At 43.2% G+C, this 18,716-nt stretch overlaps 2 protein-coding genes and 1 long non-coding RNA gene across 11 annotated transcripts in view; 2 read left to right on the forward strand and 1 right to left on the reverse strand.

The window, feature by feature from the left end:
* The window catches only part of UBE3A (ubiquitin protein ligase E3A), a 53,884-nt gene extending 52,508 nt beyond the window's left edge, over window positions 1-1,376 (forward strand). For all 7 annotated transcript variants that reach the window (XM_068182681.1, XM_068182687.1, XM_068182684.1 and 4 more), the window contains one exon: window positions 54-1,376. In XM_068182681.1, coding sequence (XP_068038782.1) covers window positions 54-174 — 121 coding nt within the window. In that variant the 3' untranslated portion in view covers window positions 175-1,376. The remainder of the gene's footprint in view (window positions 1-53) is intronic.
* Window positions 1,377-6,073: 4,697 nt separating this feature from the next.
* On the forward strand, window positions 6,074-11,248 carry LOC137469700 (uncharacterized). Its single transcript, XR_010996653.1, has 2 exons — window positions 6,074-6,205; window positions 8,423-11,248. It is a non-coding gene; the product is annotated as an uncharacterized lncRNA (long non-coding RNA).
* Window positions 11,249-11,904: 656 nt separating this feature from the next.
* The window catches only part of CNGA3 (cyclic nucleotide gated channel subunit alpha 3), a 28,509-nt gene continuing 21,697 nt past the window's right edge, over window positions 11,905-18,716 (reverse strand). For all 3 annotated transcript variants that reach the window (XM_068182691.1, XM_068182690.1, XM_068182689.1), the window contains 3 exons: window positions 17,946-18,053; window positions 16,939-17,045; window positions 11,905-13,747 (listed from right to left, as the gene is read on the reverse strand). In XM_068182691.1, the coding sequence (XP_068038792.1) occupies window positions 12,342-13,747; window positions 16,939-17,045; window positions 17,946-18,053 (1,621 nt within the window). In that variant the 3' untranslated portion in view covers window positions 11,905-12,341. The remainder of the gene's footprint in view (window positions 13,748-16,938; window positions 17,046-17,945; window positions 18,054-18,716) is intronic.

The raw sequence follows: 18,716 nt of genomic DNA on the forward strand, positions 1-18,716 counted from the left end.
GCATTTCTCTTGCATGTTCCAAGATCTGAATGCTTGTATTTTTTGTCCCACAGGTTACCTACATCTCACACATGCTTTAATGTACTTTTGCTTCCGGAATACTCCAGCAAAGAAAAGCTTAAAGAAAGATTATTGAAGGCCATCACATATGCCAAAGGATTTGGCATGCTGTAATAAGTATAACAAAAGGGATTAAAAAATGATGGTGATGATGTCCCTGTCCAAAAAGGCCATAAGATAGTGAGCTACAGTAGTCACCTGTGTTTGTGCCTCCCTTCTTTACTGGGGACATTGGGCTGGAACAGCAGATTTCAGCTGCTTATATGAACAAAATCTTTATTTTTTCTTTTAGCGTGAAAGTGTTACATATTCTTTCACTTGTATGTACAGAGAGGTTTTCCTGAATATTTATTTTAAGGGTTAAATCACTTTTGCTTGTGTTTATTACTGCTTGAAGTTGAGCCTTTTTGAGTATTTACAAGAAAACAAACTGTACTCTCCCAAGGAAAATATTGCCATCATTTGTAGACCATGTAACCTTCAAGTATGTGCTATATTTTTGTCCCTGTATCTAATCAAATCAAGAACTGTACTTTTTGAAGAGTTTGCTTTTGAAACTTGAAGTCTTGAAAAACAGTGTGATGCAATTACTGCTGTTCTAGCCCCCAAAGAGTTTCTGTGCAAAATCTTAAGAATCAATAAAGATGGAAGGGAGAACTTGGAATGTTAAATTGCAGCCTTGAGAACTTTACTTTAGTCACAGCACAACAATTAAAATTCATTTCACTATATGTTGTCTTCACATGTCTTGTAATAAACTGTGTTTTTAATTAGGAAACATTTCTTAGCATATGAAAGGGTAGAAATTTTAGTTACTTTTTTTAAAAAAAGAAGTTTACTGGGGAAAGTGCATTTTCAACTGAACAGCTTTAGAGTAGGGAGTGAAGTGTCTGGAAAAAAAGATAGGAAGTTTTTGCTATATTATAAACAAAGCATGTGGAAGTGCACTTAAAATTAAGTTCTATTCTTAATTGCCTATTATGTTGACATTTAAAATAGACAATCCAAAGTCTTCCCTACGTGTTATGTCATCATCATTTATTTAATGAATCATTTTTCCTACCTATCAAGGCACATGATCAGTGTTGCACCATAGTCTAAAGGGATGGCTTCAGTGTTTTAATCTCATCTAACAATAAGCAAAATTGAACAATATTAAACGTTGAAGGCCTACTTCATGTTGTACACTTCCAGCCATTAAATAAACTGTTAGAAAGTAAGTACTAAGGTTATGTTCATCTACTACTTAAAGTACTCAGTAGGTTTTTAATTTAACTCTACAGATCATATCGGAAATAAATCCTTTACCTTTCTTAGTCTGTGTTTAATGTTAATTTCTCCTGTTGCAATATACAATGAAGGCATTCTGCATTTTTAAGTGCAGATGTAACTGGCATATCTCTTTTCCAATACAAGCTGCAGCAGGTGTGCAGAGCTGAGCTTGTGCCTTGACAATTGCTATAACCGGCTACTACTGATCAAACCCGTGACTGTGTGGAATTGGCGTTAAAAGGCTTAGTTTTGAAATCATTGGAAAAAGAAAAGATGTCTTTCAGGACTATTTTAATAAATTCTTTCTAGTAATAGAAACAGACAACTGTTATGTAACTATGATGCTGAATAAAACAATGACCTTTTTTCACCATGGTTCAGTGAAAAAGAAAACAAGTTTCTTACTTTGATAAATTAGATATTAAATGGTTTGATTAGACATTGTTGTAGTACTGCATAATTTGAGGGTTGCAGGTATGGAAAGCTCTCCACAAGTGAACTGTAGTGATGTTCCCCTCTCAAATTCAAGGCAATGCCAGATGGCCTGGACACACGGGACTGAAACTGGGGAGGGAAAGATGCTGTCTGTCTTCTGGCCTTTGATCTCAGATGTGGCCCTGAGGGCCTGCCCTCTTGTATGTCCACCTTGTTGTATGTCCCAGAGGAGGAAAATACAAGATACCCTACCTCTCAGTGTAGTGGTTGACAACAGTGCCTGCTGAGCCCTTCAAGTTTGGAGCAACTTTTACTGTGGGCGGTAAGAACATGTGCCGAGTGCCTTAAGGTTATTCACTACAAGCACGAACACATCATGATACTGCTGTGTGGTATGTACTGCGTTCACAGTCTGATGTGTTAAGCTCTATCCCTGTAACTCCCCTTACACTAATTCAGCTGTGGTCTGTGGTTGCACCCAGCTGACAGGTATATGTGATTCATGTTGGGGTTTTTTATATAGGTCTAAAAACTGTGCAGACAGTGTAACTGGATAGCAATACAAAGTTCTCTTAACTCAATTGCTGACATTGTAAATATGCTCTTTCTGTTTTCCTTTAGCATTAAGATTAAAATAATACGTAATGGCATTGGCCTTCAAAAGCATAAGTTGTTTTTCAAGGAATCATTTTCAGGTAAGATATAAGTTCTTAATATTTGACTGATTTGTCATGTAAATATATACTGCCTGCCCCCAAATACCACTGTATTGAAACCTTATCTCCTTAGGGCTGGTGAAAGTGCACTAGTTGTTCAGCAGCACTAGTTGATAAGGTTTAAAGTAAATAAATCCTGAAGTCTTATAACTGCAGGCTGCATTCCTGTCCTACAGAAGTTTCAGCCAGTGTTCTGTTTGAAGGGGAAAATGTCATTTTAAGTTGGGTTTGGTTTGGAGGTTTTTTCTGGGCTCCTGGCACACCTGGAATGTCTTTCACAGTGTCTAGCAAAGTTTAGGTCTACAAAACTTGGAGACTTAAAGTGTACCTATGTGTCATGGAAATACCTCTCTTCAGTGAGACAGAAGATTCCTCTTCCAAGGCAGTAGTCTGATGCCAGTGTGATGGTATTCTCTCCACAGGGTGTCTTCCAATATGTTGACAAGAAAATATTTCTGACATCTCAGCACTGCCTCATTTGACAAATGAAAAATACCTCTTCAAGTATCTCCTTCTTCACCCTAACAGACTGCCTGAATGTTTCCAGCCTCAGTGTATATATATTTCCAGAATCCATGGCAAAGGGGCCATCAGGCTGCTGTGTATTCTACCATCACATGCTTCAAAAATTATAGTAGTGCAAGAGAAGTAATGCCCTGAAAAGTATCATCTTAATGTGACACTGTTTCAGAGTCAATTAGCAGTGAAGAAATGGTTTTGCTTAGCTCTGGAGGTATGTTAGCACATAATGCTGTGTAAACAGAGTATCACCTTTTAAAAGATCAAAGCTTTTGCTTCTTGCAAAAAAGATTTCAGGAACAGCTGTCAGCAGCGAGCATAGTTCCGTTAACTAAGGAATAGTGTTTTGTGCTTCTCACTGGGCTTGTCTTCCGTTTGGCAAGCAGCAGCCTGAGACAGGATGGTGGCAGTCCCCTCCAGCCCTGCATTCTGAGGAAAGCTGATGCTGAAATGAGCCCAGGGCTCCAAGGAATTCCATGTTAGTCAGTCCATGCCTCTCATCTAACAGTGGCTTCACTGCTGGAGCAGAAGCTTCCTGTCCCATCTGACACCACACGGGTGTGATGGACCTAGTGGGCTTAGCCTCCGGGGAGCTGCAGTGTGAGCTGCCCAGGTGCCTGCCTGGGCTTCTGCTCTGTGAAGCAGGGAACTGGACACAGGTTTCCATGCTGCTGATGTTCTGGAAGAGGACAATCCCCACATCATCAGCTTTAAGGTGTTTCCGTCGCACTGTTGTAACCAGTTACCTCCAGGTAAATTTTTATTCTCACAAGAGGATTAAGAGTTTCTTGGTTGCCTCAAGAGTTTTTATGGTAAATATGAATTGGGTGGAATGTTTGAGCCGTGCTCTATTTATTATGCAGAAAATAATTTCAGCATGCAAGATGGAGCAGGAATTTCTTTCAAGTTAAGATATTCAAAATCAAGCCTTTCCTAACAAGAGCTGAGTTTATGATGCTTAGTCTGAGTCACAAGGGTTTGTGATAAGTTACTTGCAGTTCTTGTCCATAGTTGAAAGTTTAATTAAAGTATCATAAAATTCATAAGACCATTGGGGACTTAATAAAATTAATTTTAAAAAATTAAAATTTATACTGAATCATGGAAGGGATGCTGCTTTGGTAATGAGTTGATACTGGCATTAGTCTTTAAACAGGTCATTTCTTACCCAGATGAATTCATTTGGAAAACTCATGAAATGTCGTAGTGTTTTTCTCTAGTGCTTCATCTGAAGATGTCTTCAGCTGTTGATTTTTATTGTTTTTCTTCATTAACCAAAGTAAAAAGTGTGTGGGAAGGTGGTTTTAATTGCAGATATACAAGCGTAGTTTCGTTCTTTTCCTCTGTATTTGTAGGATACATCAAGAGAGTGATTCTGATAAATAGCTGAAGTTTGTCTAGTATGCTTGTGTTCATGGATGTCTTGCACAGTATAGATCCTATTGGGATTTCTGTGTGGGGAAATGTCTTTAGGGACAAAGACATTGGAGATGCAAGTGGAGGATGGGAATCATTATTCTATTTTAGGACAATAAGATTGCATTAGGAACTCCTACATTATTTTTGGTAGGTTTGTGCATAGTTTTGAGACTTAAAAAATGAGACCAGAGCTGACTGTGAAAGTCAGCCAATTGCTGGAGTTAGACTTCTGCCCTTTAAAGGACAGGCAGCACGGGTCAACTGCAAACAACTGCACGTGCAGGGATCCTGCTGCTCCTGTGGCCTTGGCTCACAGCTTGGACTGACCAATGTCAAGTGAAGATAAAAACTGCAGAGATTTGTGTCTCAACTGCTACATGCAAAGCTGACATGAAGCCTTTCTTAAAATCACCAAAGGCTCTGGTGTATCTGCTCTGCCACTGGGGTCATGTACAGAGAAAATCTTCTAAAACTGTCTTCCCACTGCAACCTTCTGCCTCCAGACCTGTATAAGACAGCAGAGGGAGTAACAGTGCTGAGGAGCAAATGGCCATGAAAAGGCAACTAGCTGAACTTCCCTGTTCCAGGTTGAGCTGCCATACATCATGTGTTGCTACCTTTGATTTAATATTTCCCTTTGCAAGCACTCTGTGTTTGAGCAGCAAGGGATGAAGATCAGGTAAGCCAATACGTTACAATTGAAGGGGTTTTGTTTCCTAATATAACTGATTTTAATAAAAATTGGAAACTCGGCACAAGAATATTTTCTAGATGGAAGGGTGTTCTCAAAAATCTCCCTTGTGCCATGCACACTGATTTTTAATTTTTGTCATCAATGCATGAAGAATACTATGAATTTTGTAGCAAGCCACCTGAAATAAAACAAATGACATTTTGGTCTCTCCAGTAAGGGTACTTTCCTTTAAAAGCACAACACAGACCTCTTTGTGAGCATCTGATAAGGGTTGCTCTTGCTCTTGCATTGTTTTTTTTTTTTTTTTTTTTTTACACCTTGAATCTCTCTCGAGAGTGTCTCATTCCCAAACTAAAATCCCCAAGAGTATATCCTTTCTAACAAAATTCTTGTCTGGCTCGTTTGGTGTAAGGGCTGGAGCCCAGCCTCTGCTTTCTGCCTGAGCTGTAGTAGCCAGCAGCCAGCCTGGGTGAGAGCATTGCTCCTGTGCCAGGAGTTCTTCCAGACAACATCCTCAGGCCTTTCAGAAGCAATCCTGCTCCAGACCTGCAGCAGTTTGGACAAGAAGTTTTGTCATCCCAAACAGTTTGTGTGCTAGCTTTGATTTTGGAGGAGAGGATTTCTCAGTGTTTAAGCCTTAGGGAAGGTTTCCTGGGTTTGGAACTCTCTGGGACCACCCCTGCCCTCTGTTGCCACCTTCAGAGGATGGATTAGTCCTTTCTTTCTCTTTTGTGCTCTTGGCTTCTGCAGAACAAGGGCTGGCCTGGAGCCAGCACTTTTGGACACCATGTCCTGCTGCAGCCCAGCAATGACCCTTGGGGCATTTGGTGGCAATGATTTGCCTGCTGCCTCTAAGCCTCACTGCTGCAGGGCTGTGGGTGGTAAAAAGGCTCTTCCAACAGTTTCTTCCCAACATCTGCAAGGTGGGAGCCTCCAACAGCCATACTCTGTTGTTTTTCACCTTTCCTCTGGGAATTTTGGATCCTGAGAATGATTACAGCCTCTGGGGTCTCCTAGTGGCTGATGGCAGTATTAATTGGTCTCAGCACCTCCTGAGTTTGCTCTGAAATTTTCCCTTTGTCCTGCCCAAGTGAGAGTGAAGCTGTGTAGGACTAAACCCTGTATGGAGTAGGCAGCTCTGCTATGCTGCACAACAGGTTTGCGCTCAGCACTGGCAGTGGCTGGGGAGAGGGAACATGCCCTTCTGGTGTCATTCCTGTCACCCATTAGTCTGGCTTGGGCCCCTTCTGGCCACCAAAGTGTAAATCAGTTTAGAAAACTCTACAGGGGCTCCCCTGTCTCCTTTCTCTCTCTGGCTCCAGATTGCAGCACCCCTTCTGTACCAACCTCCCTTCCCTGGTGGCAGGAAACCTAGCAGCTTTGGGTATCTCCCTTGCCTAGCATATCCGTCACCCCTGCTCCGGGGTGGCTGCGGTTTTGAACTGCCACCAGGCTGCCCGGAGGTGCTGTATAGCTCTTTTCTTGCTCCTCTTCTTCCTCACCACATCTACCCTTCTTGGGCTGCCAGTGCTCACAGTTGGTGCAGTCAGGTTATGGCAATGAAACTGCCAGCCTTGAAGCCCTGAATTGAAAGTGTTTATGCTTGGGACAGCTCCTTTGTCCATCTGCCTTAAGCCATGAGCCTTCCCTGTGCTGTCAGTGCTCAGGCCAAACCATGCACCGAGAAGCCTGGCTGTGGCTGACAGGCTAAATGAGCTGTGGAGGCAACCAATGTGTTTGGAAAGGCATGAGGTGCTCTGCTAGAAAGCTCCGCAGCTTTGTCCCGCTAGACATAAGCTTTTTTACTAACCTTGATGCAAGTGTGGTTAGAGGCAGCTTTTATTGCAAGGAGATGAGGTATTGGGTTTTCAATAGTCAGAACTTGAAATTCCCACCTCTGGATCATTTCCTTCACTGATAGTACCCAAAGCTGCTGCTGTAAGAGAGCCTTTCCTGTGCCAGGCTTTGGATGGACCTGTGACAACTTGCTTTAAACAGCCTAAATTTACAAGTAATCTGAAAACAGTGGGAATCCCACTGCAGGAAGTTGGATTAATTATCTGCACTATTCTGCAAGTAAAATATTTGTATTTTGATGAGGAACTGGCAATTGGTTCTCCTAAAATTAGTAGATCTTTACAGCACGATTGGTTTATCAGACCTGACGGCAGGCTACACAAAAAAAAATGGTTTTGTGCTTCTCTGTCTCTCAGGAAAGGCAAGTAGTGCCCATGGGTTCTTGCCATGCTACTCACCTGAAGGGGCTGCTTGGGCATGACTGCTTTGGGGTGGTTCCCCTTCCAGGGCAATGAGGGGATGTAACTGTTGGCAGTAAGAACAGAACGGTGTGGGGTTTTTTCCTTGTTAGAAAGCTGCAGAAATTACATATTAAAACAAACAAAAAGCTAAGAAATTAATAGCTATTCATCAAGCTGCCCATCACTCTAGAATACAGCCATGCTTTCCCTGATTTTCTATGTTAGTGTTCTTCAGTTGCCCTCTTACAGAAAGGCTAGTACCAGGCACAACAAATGCTAAGGAAAGAAAAATGGAATAGCATCCATTAGTAAATTCCTTCCATGTTTCTGCACTTCTGGTTTTAGTACTCTACCCCTGATTTACCTGTACAAATAAGAGGTCTCTGTTAGAGCTGGCTGGTGTCCTCAGCCTCTTGGGAAGACAGCCCATGGAAGCTGAGCCATTGGCACTGCTACCTGCAGTCTCCTTGCAGGGACCCAGGTGATCTCCCAGCTTCTCATGAAGGAAATTTGTGAGAGCTGCTGCTTCTGGAATAAAGCTAACGTTTGTGTTCATCCTTAAATACCTGCTTAAAGAGTGCAAGCCTTTCCTCCTCCCTTTGCTCCTGGGTGTGGAAGGAAGAGGGAGGAGTGTTAACACAGAACAGCAGAACTGTATTTGCTGCAGTGAAGCTGCAAGAGCAACTGGCAGCTGCCACAGCAGCCACAGCCCTCGTGAGCTGGAAATGATTGCAAAATCTGAATTTCAGAAACAAAAGGCCTGACCATCTTCAGCCCTAGAGCTTGTTCCTCAGAGTTTGTGTGGTTTTCCCCCCTCAAGCACCCTTCTGATGCTCTGGACTGTGAGTGGGGTTGGGGAGTAGAGGGGAGTCCCAGACTGATGGTTTTCCTTAGGAAAGCTGCCCCAACTGAAAGCTTGCACTTTAACTGTCGGTACAGTTGCCAGATCCATTTAGTGCTTATAATTCGTTTTCCTCTCAGGGATACATGAGGTGTTTTTGCAAATGCTGAATTACATAGGCAAGGGTTTGATTCATTCTTTGTTCCAGGTTGGAAACATTAATAGAAGAGCGGGGGGACCTTGAAGCCAAGTGCAAATGCTGTCATCTTGCAAATCTTGAGGGTGAAGAGTAGCTTTCCTTTAGTCCACCTGTGTCACCTCAGTGGACATCCTGGCCTAGGTTTGGCCTGTGAATGTCTCATCCTTGGTGTCAGCAGTGCTACAGACACGAGTGTGTCTTCCAAAGCCACCAACACACGGACCAGTTCAGAGAAAGCACTAATGCTTTTGTGGGGGCAAGGACAATGAGCAGTTTGACTTCTGATGTAAAGTAGAGCCCTCATATTGCACATTAAAAAATATTTGGCAGGAATGAAACTCTAAAGCTGATGCCTTGGCGAAAAGAGTTTTAAAAGCATGACTGTACCTTCCCTGGGCTGTTTCTGAAGAAAGAGCTGCACTGTAAAGAAAACCCCAACCCTCGTCTGTACAAATACATGAGCTGTTTTGCTGTCACTGCTGCTTCTGACGTCCAGTTCATTGAATTTGCCAGGGCAGTTTTCTGCTGTAAATCTGTAAAGTAAAATAACAGAGGATGAGGGTAAAAGGATGGGGAGAGCACTGAGAGAACTTCAGAGAGGAGAAAGGCTGAGATCATTTGCTGTCAGGATACTGGGTCTGAAAGGGCTTGAGACCCTTTCCCTGGAAAAGCTCACTCCGAGCAGCAGCTGGAGCATGGTGTGCCACTGCACCACCTCTCCTCTCCTTCTGGATGTGGAGCAGATGATGTTCAAGCCTTGCAGACTTTGCCCATCTGGTGTCTCACTCAGCACCGGCAGTTTGGAGCAGCAGTGCCAGCCCATGGCTACCTTCTTAGGCCCACGTGAAGTGAGCAGTGTGGCCATCAAACCTATTTCTAGAGTCAGGGCCTATGGTCAAATGCTCTGTAAGCACTGCCCTATGCTTTGCTTTCTCTTGTGGTAGGGTTGAAGAACTAGCCCAGCCCAGTCTGTGCCAGGCAATTTTTGGTAGGTGACCTGTGTGCAAGTAGCAGAAAGCTGCACACACTTATTTCTGCTAGACAAGCCACCGTCCCCACTGTGCCACCCTGCCTGGAGCTGGGAAGGGGAAGACAGGAGACAGGTGGCAGCAGCATGAAGAGCCTGGCAGGCTCTGTGCCCCATGGGACCTGGCACCCCTTGGGCAGTGCCATAATGGTCAGGATCCTGTGCCTGTGTGATACCTGCAAACACAGGATTGATGTTAAAACTGGGCCCAGGACCAAATCTGTGTGCCAGCTGCCCTGTAGTGAGGGGCGACCACCATTCCCATTTAGTTTTCTGTCACTCCAGATCTCTGTTCCAGTAACAATTTTCCAGGCCATGTAATGGTGACATGATCAAAGTCGGTCATGAAACACTAAAATCTGGAGGGATATAGGTAAGAGAAAACACAAAGTTGCTTGAATATTACTCAAAATATTTTAATGTACATGCTGTAGCCACATTAAAGAAGGGAAAAAGACATCTTACAGAGATGAAAGACGCCAAAGGATGTGATTTCATCATGCCAGAAGCTGTATGTTTCAAAGTGACTGAAGCCAATAGCATCAAAATGCTCTTTTTCTGGCGTATGAAAACCAGATCAAGAGGCATGGAAAGGGAAGAGCAAAAATGTATCTAATTGATAGATTAGGCTGTTCTGATCCATCAGGTAAAGTCGCAGTCCTGTGTTTTTTAGGGTTTTTAAACAGGTATAAATTTGGTAAAGAGTACTTTAAACAGTTTTACTCATATATATATCTAGTGGGGTGGAACAAGTGTGCTATGTTGGGTAGGTAGTTAGGTATTTACAGAGAATGATGACTGATGGAGAACATGTCAATATGCGTGAAACCCCTACCAGATACAGTGGGTTTGAGTCACACACCAGTGAATGTCAGCCAAGGCAAGTGTGGTACCCGGCTCTGTCACAAGGTGGAGGTTGTAAGTTGAGCAGCCTGTGATGGCACCATCTGTACTCACAGGGGTACCCTGCACTGAGCCCAGCTCCACCTCAGCCCTGCCTGCCTCTGGGTGGGACCAAGGGCACTACACCCCTGCCAAAATCAGCCTCTTGGAGCTCCCCCATTTCTCTCAAGCCCTTAAAGAAAATAAGGACAAGATTCAGCTGATGGACCAATACTCCTGAGTGCCACTGGCCACAAACAGATCTTGACTACTTTCCAAACCACTTATTACAATCAGTGGATATTTTGATAATAGAGGTTAAGCCCAATCTAGGGAAGATCCGTAAGGATAGCTGGCTTCTACGCTAACGATAACAGGAGTTTAGACAAGGGCCATGTGTGGACATTACTACCCAGTTGTCCCCTTGCCAGTATTGCTGGCAAAGCTCCCTTCCTTAATCACTGACAGATCTGTCTCCCTCACCAGGCTCAGAAGTGTCAAAAGAAGGGAACAGCTGCTTGCCTGGCGACAAGGACTTACTCTCAGCAGATGTACTCAGTTTAGCAGAACTCTCTTTTCATTCCACTGTCACCCAGTTAAACCACCCTCTTCTCAGTGTGTTTCTCACCAATTTTCCAACAGGTCATTGATCCCAGATGCTGTCATAAGTCAGGCCTAAGGACAACTAAAGTCAGAACACTGCCCATAGTAATACCTAATGCCACTGGAGGATCCCATGCCATACATGCTGAACAGCCTCTGCTACTCCATACTTTTCAAAAGCCAGTGAGAGGATGAAAGTAACATAGGGAAAATTGCATGACAGCAAAATACTGTACAGCAAAAAATGAAAGCTAGTATCTTCTGCATTGTCCCTAACTAATAGAAACAAGGTAGTGTGACAACTACTTTGGAGAAAAGATGGCCTTTGGAGAAAAACAGCAAAGGGAGATGGAGGAGACATCCTTAGAAGAAATAAAAGGAAGAAAACATAGGCATAAGTGACCAGAATGACTTTGGAACACAGGGCTTGTTATCCCTGCCTTGCAGAAAACCTTGCAGAAGTTGTAGGAGCAAGCTGCCTGGAAGCAGTGACAGCCTGCCTGGCCAGCCCATGGGATTTCTCAGTAGCTTCCCTCAGGATTGCCCACTTGCCAGGGAGTTCACTCAGCACCCTACAAAGGGGAGCTGCACATACTAGGACCCTCTTTTCTCCTCTGTTACCCTTCCACCAGTGAGCTTTAGGGAGACTCCTTTCCAAGTGAGGGTTTTACCAGTGCAGATGGAACTGGGCCAAAAAAACAAGAAGGGAGCATATCCCGCTCTCTCCCCTGGTGAAGCAGTTGCAGTGCAGCAATGGCTGTCACAGACCCTGCCAGAAGGGACATGAATGAGCACTGCTACTCTGTCAGCATGGTCCTTTGTGCAGAGCCCAGCTCATTAGAGAGAGTCAGTCTAAAGTATCTGAACACACAGCTATTTCAGACACATGCAGGGTACACTGCAATGGCCTGACACTGCTTAGCCATCGTCCAACTGTTTGCACAGACTGTGAAAGAACAAGAATTTTGAGAAACCCAGACATCCATCCATACATTTAATTGGCTACTAAGGTAGCAAGTTAGAGCAGGGTACCCTATAAACATTTTTTAAGCTCTTAAAAAAGAAAAAAAAATAATCTACTTCAAGTACAATGCCTTCTTAACACACAATGCGCAGGAAGAGACAATTTGTCAAGACCTACAGGTACCAAACACAACAGACATTCTGAGCATGACTTGTAAGAAGCGCACTCTCAGTACAAAAAAGTACCAAGCGCTGGACCAAATCTCCCCCCAAGGAAAAGGTGACAGTGTTCTATTTACAAGAAAATACTGCTTCAGTTAAAAATGCTAAAAACCATTCTCTTGAGTTCATATAAAAATAATTATGTCTATGTATGCACACACATATTTACATACATTTATGGCTTTCAGTGATTCAACTTTCTCCAATAAATGAGGAAATATAAATACTCCATTACTGCTTTTTCTCCTCAGGTTTTTCAGCCTCTGCTTCTGCAACTGATAAGCTGCCACTACCGTATTTTTTCACTCGGGTTTCTACTCTGGCAAGTCTCTGTTTCACCTTTTGTTGAGATGCAGTGTATTCTGCCATGAGCCTCGCAAACCTAGTCTGCAGCGTATCCAGAGCTACTTCAAGTCGTCCTATTTTTTCTTCCAAGTCTTTTGGGTCAGCTCCCGCTTTTGCTGCCTCCTCATCTATTAAATTGTCTTTCATCAGAATTTGACGTCCTTTCTCTTCCAGAGCCTTTTTGGCTTCTGGATATTCTGTGAGGGCTTCCATTAAATCATCCTTAGACAAGCAGAACAAATCAGAATAACCAATACTCCTAATGTTGGCTGTCCTCCTGTTGCCAGATTTGCTACCTTTGATGTTTAGGATGCTGATTTCACCGAAGTAGCTGCCATCACTTAGGACTACAAATTGGGTTATGCCATCATCCGCCACCACAGCCAATTTTCCCTCTTTAATAATGTACATTTCTCTTCCAATATCTCCTTTTTTGCAAATGTAGTCACCAGGACTGAAGACCGTAGGTTTCAGTTTCAGCACCAACTCAATAAGAAGTCCAGCTTCACAATCCTGGAATATACGCACTTTCCTCAGTGTGTCCAAATGGACATTGATGGCAATTTCAGCCTTCAACTTGTCAGGCAAATTTTTGAGAACTTCCTTCTCATCTACTGTTTTCTTGTTGGTCCAGAGGTAATCAAACCACTTAATAACCCTGGCTTCCAAATCCTTAGTCACTTTTCGGAATTGCATGTACTGTTTAATAGAATCCACTTTGGCCTGGAACTCTGCCCTGGAAGCATTCATGTTGGAAATCATGGAGCCAACATTACCAACAATGGTGGCAAAGATGAGCACGCCCACCAGGAAGTCGATGACGACGAAGAGATACTCCTCGTCCTTCACTGGGGGCGGTGTTTCTCCGATGGTCGTCAGCGTGAGCGTCGACCAGTACAGACTGTAAATGTACTTCCTGGACAGGCGCGCGTACTCCGGAACAGACACGTTGGGATACACCCAGGTGTCGGTTCCAAACCCGATCACCTTCGATATCGCGAAGTATATGCACGCATTCCAGTGGATGATGATAAGAATGTATAACACCAGATTGCCAATACGGAACATGTTTGGATAATTTGTCCTGGTCTCGGTACGGTCAAAAAACTCAAAGAGCCGAGCGATCCTCAGCAAGCGGTTAAATCGGAGCTCAGGGTAGTTCAAACCAAGCTTGAAATATGCCAGGTCTGTTGGCACAAGAGACAGCACGTCTAGTTTGAACTGCACAGTTTTGGTGTAATGTTCTCGTAATTTCTTCTCATCGTGAACTAGCAAGCCTTGTTCAAGGAAGCCTTCAGAGAATAAAAAGATTTTAATTGTTAGAATAAAAATACCATCAACAGTAGTGAGTAACTTACATTTCAGGCCTAAGAATGTTAAAATTTGTACTGTTATGCTTACAGATATTGAGGTCATTTAATTGCATATTTAAATATTTCAATCAAGTTTCAAAGCTGATATATAATGACTAAGAACAATGACTCTATTATCACCCCGAGGCTTTCCACTCTTTTCTGCGACAGCTGTATCTTTTTCTTTTAAGTATCTTTGCGAAAAAAGAGGGATATTCAAGTGTCTAATTTTTCATGAATCATTGGCATGAGTCATAACTCAAGTTAAGCAAGTGTGTATAAAACAGGAGTGGAATATTTTTAAAATAAATACCAAGAATAAGTAGGTATAATAGATTGTTGGAAACTTTTTCCAAACAATATAGATATCCTTGAGATAAAGAAATGCAGTTACCCACCTACCTAATTCATGTTTTTCCTCTTGTGTCCAATGTTAAAACTGACATGATTTTCCTTGGTTTGCACTTTGTGTTTCTAGTGAGAGAGCTGCTAAGCAGCCTTTCACACATCAATAGTTCTTCATTCCAAAGACTTTGAAAAGTATTAGATTTTAAAAATTTACAAGTGGATATAAACTGCAGTGAGAGACCTTTGCTGCAGACAGTACAGCCACAGTGCTCTTTTGTGCCTCTGAGGACATTAAAAATGTTCCACAAGGAACAACTTATGCACTGCAAAATATTTGCTGCAATTGCAATGGAAATATCCAACTGTCAGCCCATTGGGCCACTCAGGAGAAAACGTCCACTGAGAAAAAACCAAAACATTTCCGTGTATCACGGATTATCACATTTTACTAACCCCTTAGCAATCTACAAGGCCCCTGTAGCTTTCTCAGGGAAGCCTCTGCTGAGGAACACCAAGCTGCATTTCTTAGTGCCCTACACAGCATGGTATTTCTGGAATGTGTGGTTCATCTGTAAATGCCACATCTATTTGTGTGTATCTGGCTTTGGATCTGCAAACTGACACTACTACAAATGGAAGTAGTTCCTGTGCCATGCATGTGTTGCCTCCCAGAACACTGCTGATAAAGGTGGTCAAATATGCCCTTTAGCTGTGCAGCTAAACAGAAAAGCTGTCCAGACTGATCCATTTCTGATACACAGTTATGAAAAATAGCTTTGAAAACACCTTCCTCCTAAAGGAGATAAAATCTCTTGGCTTTTTGTTCCCTTATGGAACTAAAGTCTTACAGTAAAATCTTTTGAAAGCATTAGAACACAGGGTATGCTAAACACAACCAGCTGCTGAGACATGAATCTTTTCTGTTTCATGGTGCACAGTCACCAAACAGGTGAAAGGTAGTCCAACTGGCCCTGCAGCTAGACAGAAATGCACCATGGAGAAGCTGCTGATAGAGCAGTCATGGGGCTACCCAGATTTCAGTTCCAAGGCAGACCCTGCCCTCAGATAGCAGAAAGTCTCACTCTTCCCCACAGGCTTCCAGGACCTCTGTCCCCAGGACACATGGACCTTGCGGACTCACATGAAAAGGCAGCAGGCAAAGGCAGAGCCAGGGAGTTTACAAAGATTTTGCCACCTAAAAGAAGCGACTTCTTTCTTGGAGTGCCTGGAACTACAGCAGACACCTGCACTGACGCATTCGGGAGACAGCTCCAGCAATTCTGCAGCTGGAAGCCAGGCCTGAAAATTCAAATTCCAGTCAGGCTTTAACAGCCATATAATCATTATCAGGACAGCCCATGGAAATTTATAACTTGCTTTGCCTGGACATGCCTAATTTCTGCTCTGTTCTTTCTCATTACATTAACAGATGTAACTGCAGAAGGTAAATTTAGTTGGCACAGCTGACATTTTAAGTACACAAAGAGGATGAACACCCCTCCCCATCCTGCCCCGAATACAGCACTCTTGTGATTTCGGCTGGTACCTGAAACTGACTTTCCTGTTGAACAAGGTACTTGCTAAGTTTAAGATTTTGGCTTGCCATGGGTTGTGTGCTTCCCACATGACAGCATTTTTAGCCCAGCTTGTAATTATGTTTACAACTTGTCACAGGCCATAATTAAAATCAAGCTGTCAGCACAACTTTAAATAAATAAATAGATAAAAATGGGTAAGATGTTAAAATGAAAGATTTAAAATTACTCTCATTTTTAAATCAGTGTTGTTTTGGACCCTTTCAAGGGACTTTTTGAAGCTGTGCCTGTACCAGTGAAGAGAATGAGACAGGAGATGTTTTCTGGCCCAAGACCAGCTACTATGAGAGCTTCTATTCACATGTCAGCTCTTCCAGGCCTCTCCAAAAACACCGTGAACAACACCCAACCTCTGCTGTCCTCCTAGCTGTCCCCACACACTGGGTGCTCTCTGGCATGGACCAAAGTGCAAGCACCAAAGTGCATCAAGGACTATTCAGTAACTCGGTGACACAGATCACTGTACGGCATTGCTTAGGCCTATACTATGACCTTGCTCAGTTTAAAACAGATACCACTTTAAGGTTGGAATCTCAGCCTGCCTGGATTACAGGAACAGGACAAGAAGCTGAAGAGAACCACTTCACGCATAGCATGGCATAGCCCTCACAGATCCTCTGGGCTCCCATTTCCTGCAGGAAGGCAGGGCCTAAGCAGAGGTTCCTGGGTTAACCCTATCCCATCAGCAGGCTGGGAAATGCTGCCAGGACCTTGTAGAGGCTGCAGGAAGCACAGATGGTGGCAGAGGGGCCGCAATGCCGTTCCAGGCATAGGACCGCAGACTGAAGGCTGAGACAGGTGCCAGGTCTAGCACTTGACCAACTCAGTAACCACTTCTGACCAGGATGCTGCACAGCTTGGTGAAGAAAACAGCACTTGTGGGGTGCACTTGGTTTCCTGCCCCAAGTGCCCCATTGTCCCTTACCCACACAGCCTGTTACAGTGGCTGTGCACTCAGCATCTGGCATGCCTATTACTGACAGAACTGAATTTAGAGACAAGTGAAGAGCAAGTGTTGGAATGTATCGCCTTAAAAAATCCAAGCTCATCAGATGCTTCATCTCCCGAAAGCCCCCACTGTTGTACTCTGACAGGATATTACAGTGGTCATGCCCCACAGGGATTTTTGTTTCCATCCTTTATATATATGCAGTATTTGAAACACTGTAAAATCCCAGAAAGACTCACCTGTTCTGAACCTGACAAACATGTCAATAACATAGATAGTATCCGAGAGATAATCCAAGAACAGCCACATTTTAACATGGTCCATTTGTAGCTCATCAAAGCAGGCTCTAAAGAAAGAAAGTTAAAATAAAAATAAATTATGCCAACTGCATAAGCCGAGTACCTGCATTACATGCCCTAGCAGCATGTTAGTGCACATTTCTGGAACAGAAATATTACAGCATACCTCCCTGTCCAGACATCTGTACACTAGAGCTATGTCCAAACAGACACCAAGATCTTTCAGAATTCAAAGGTGTTCTGGACAGAAATAAAACTCAAACACATAAATGCCACAGGAGAGCACTTATGGAGGATTACACATATCCCTACAATTGAAAGTGCATCAGATTTCACGGGATACACATCTCCATGAAGATAATTCCCAAATAAAAGATTTGCTTCTCAGTGGCAAGGCATCCTCATCTCTCCCTACCATCTTACACAGTGTAAGGAAACCATTTCTACAGGTCTCCATCACTTTCACTGAAACTGATTTCTACATTCTACCATGGAAAAGAAATGCTTGAGTTATATCTTCCTGCCCTTCGAGCATCCTTTGGATGCATTTTATGAATTTAAGAGGTTCCACCACTGCCCACATGCCTCCATTCTGCTCTCTCCTGGCTGGTGGGAAGCCCTCATCCCTGGCAGTGCTTAGGGATGCAGTGGCCAGGACACAGCTCAGCTGCCAGCCGGCAGGTGGCACACAAAGGCCACACCAGCGCTCATGAGGACACTCACTGCAAGTTACATCCACCTGCTTTTAGACAAAAAGGAAAAGAAAAAAAAAAAGAAACACTGGCAATCTATTCCCAGTGGTACGCATATCATACATCCCTAAGGGCGTATGAACTGTAAACCTTCTGGGTAAGTCACTCAAAAGACACTGCAGGGAGATGAGAGGGGGATTTACACAGGAAACATAATGATTGAAATGTGAACTTGTTATTAACTTAAATCCATACCTGCACACTAGCATACACCAGTTATAGAACACGGGTGCTGCAATTACAGTCAGCCAGTTGTAGTACAGATTGCTTGAAGGATCTATCACAAAGACCTCCTTTTTCTGCCTGGAAAGTAAAACATGCAGATTTACATTGGAAATGTAAGCAAGCAACCTGCTGTATTTCCCTCTTCTTGAGGCTGCTCATTTCACCACGAACTCACAGCTGGCTGAGAAGAGAAAGTATCCATGCAGACAGTGCAGATGAGATACCAGGCATCCCATCTGACAAGCTCTCTTTCTTTGTTGACCCAGCTTTGGAAAAAGTACATAAGAGTGGAAAGAAAAACACAGACATTCATATCTCCCAGGCTGAAACCCACAGCATTCTGTATTAAGCCCCACACTGAAAAAAATTTACTTGTTAAATGTTTCTTATTATCACTCCAATTAGAAGGTTACATTTCATTGCTAGAGAAAGAGCCTTCCTGTGCAGGCTAATTATTGCTTTTTAGCAAATTCTATTATGGAAATGACTGTATAAGCATGCATTTGAACAAGTAAAACATGTCTGTACAAGTAAGAAACTCTGTGTGCATATGCACATGCAGTGTGTGTGACTAGAGCTGAAACACGTCTTTGTCAAAGGCAAATTTCACACATCCACAGTGAGGAAGTGATGCTAAAGGAAGCATACAGGCCTGAGACGTAAAGATTCGAAGAACAGCATGGCTAATGGCACAGGGTATGCTCAGAAATGCCCACCTCCTCCATGAGAAAGGTTGACATG

Source organism: Anomalospiza imberbis, chromosome 2 (genome assembly GCF_031753505.1).
Source record: "Anomalospiza imberbis isolate Cuckoo-Finch-1a 21T00152 chromosome 2, ASM3175350v1, whole genome shotgun sequence".
Lineage (NCBI taxonomy): Eukaryota > Metazoa > Chordata > Aves > Passeriformes > Viduidae > Anomalospiza > Anomalospiza imberbis.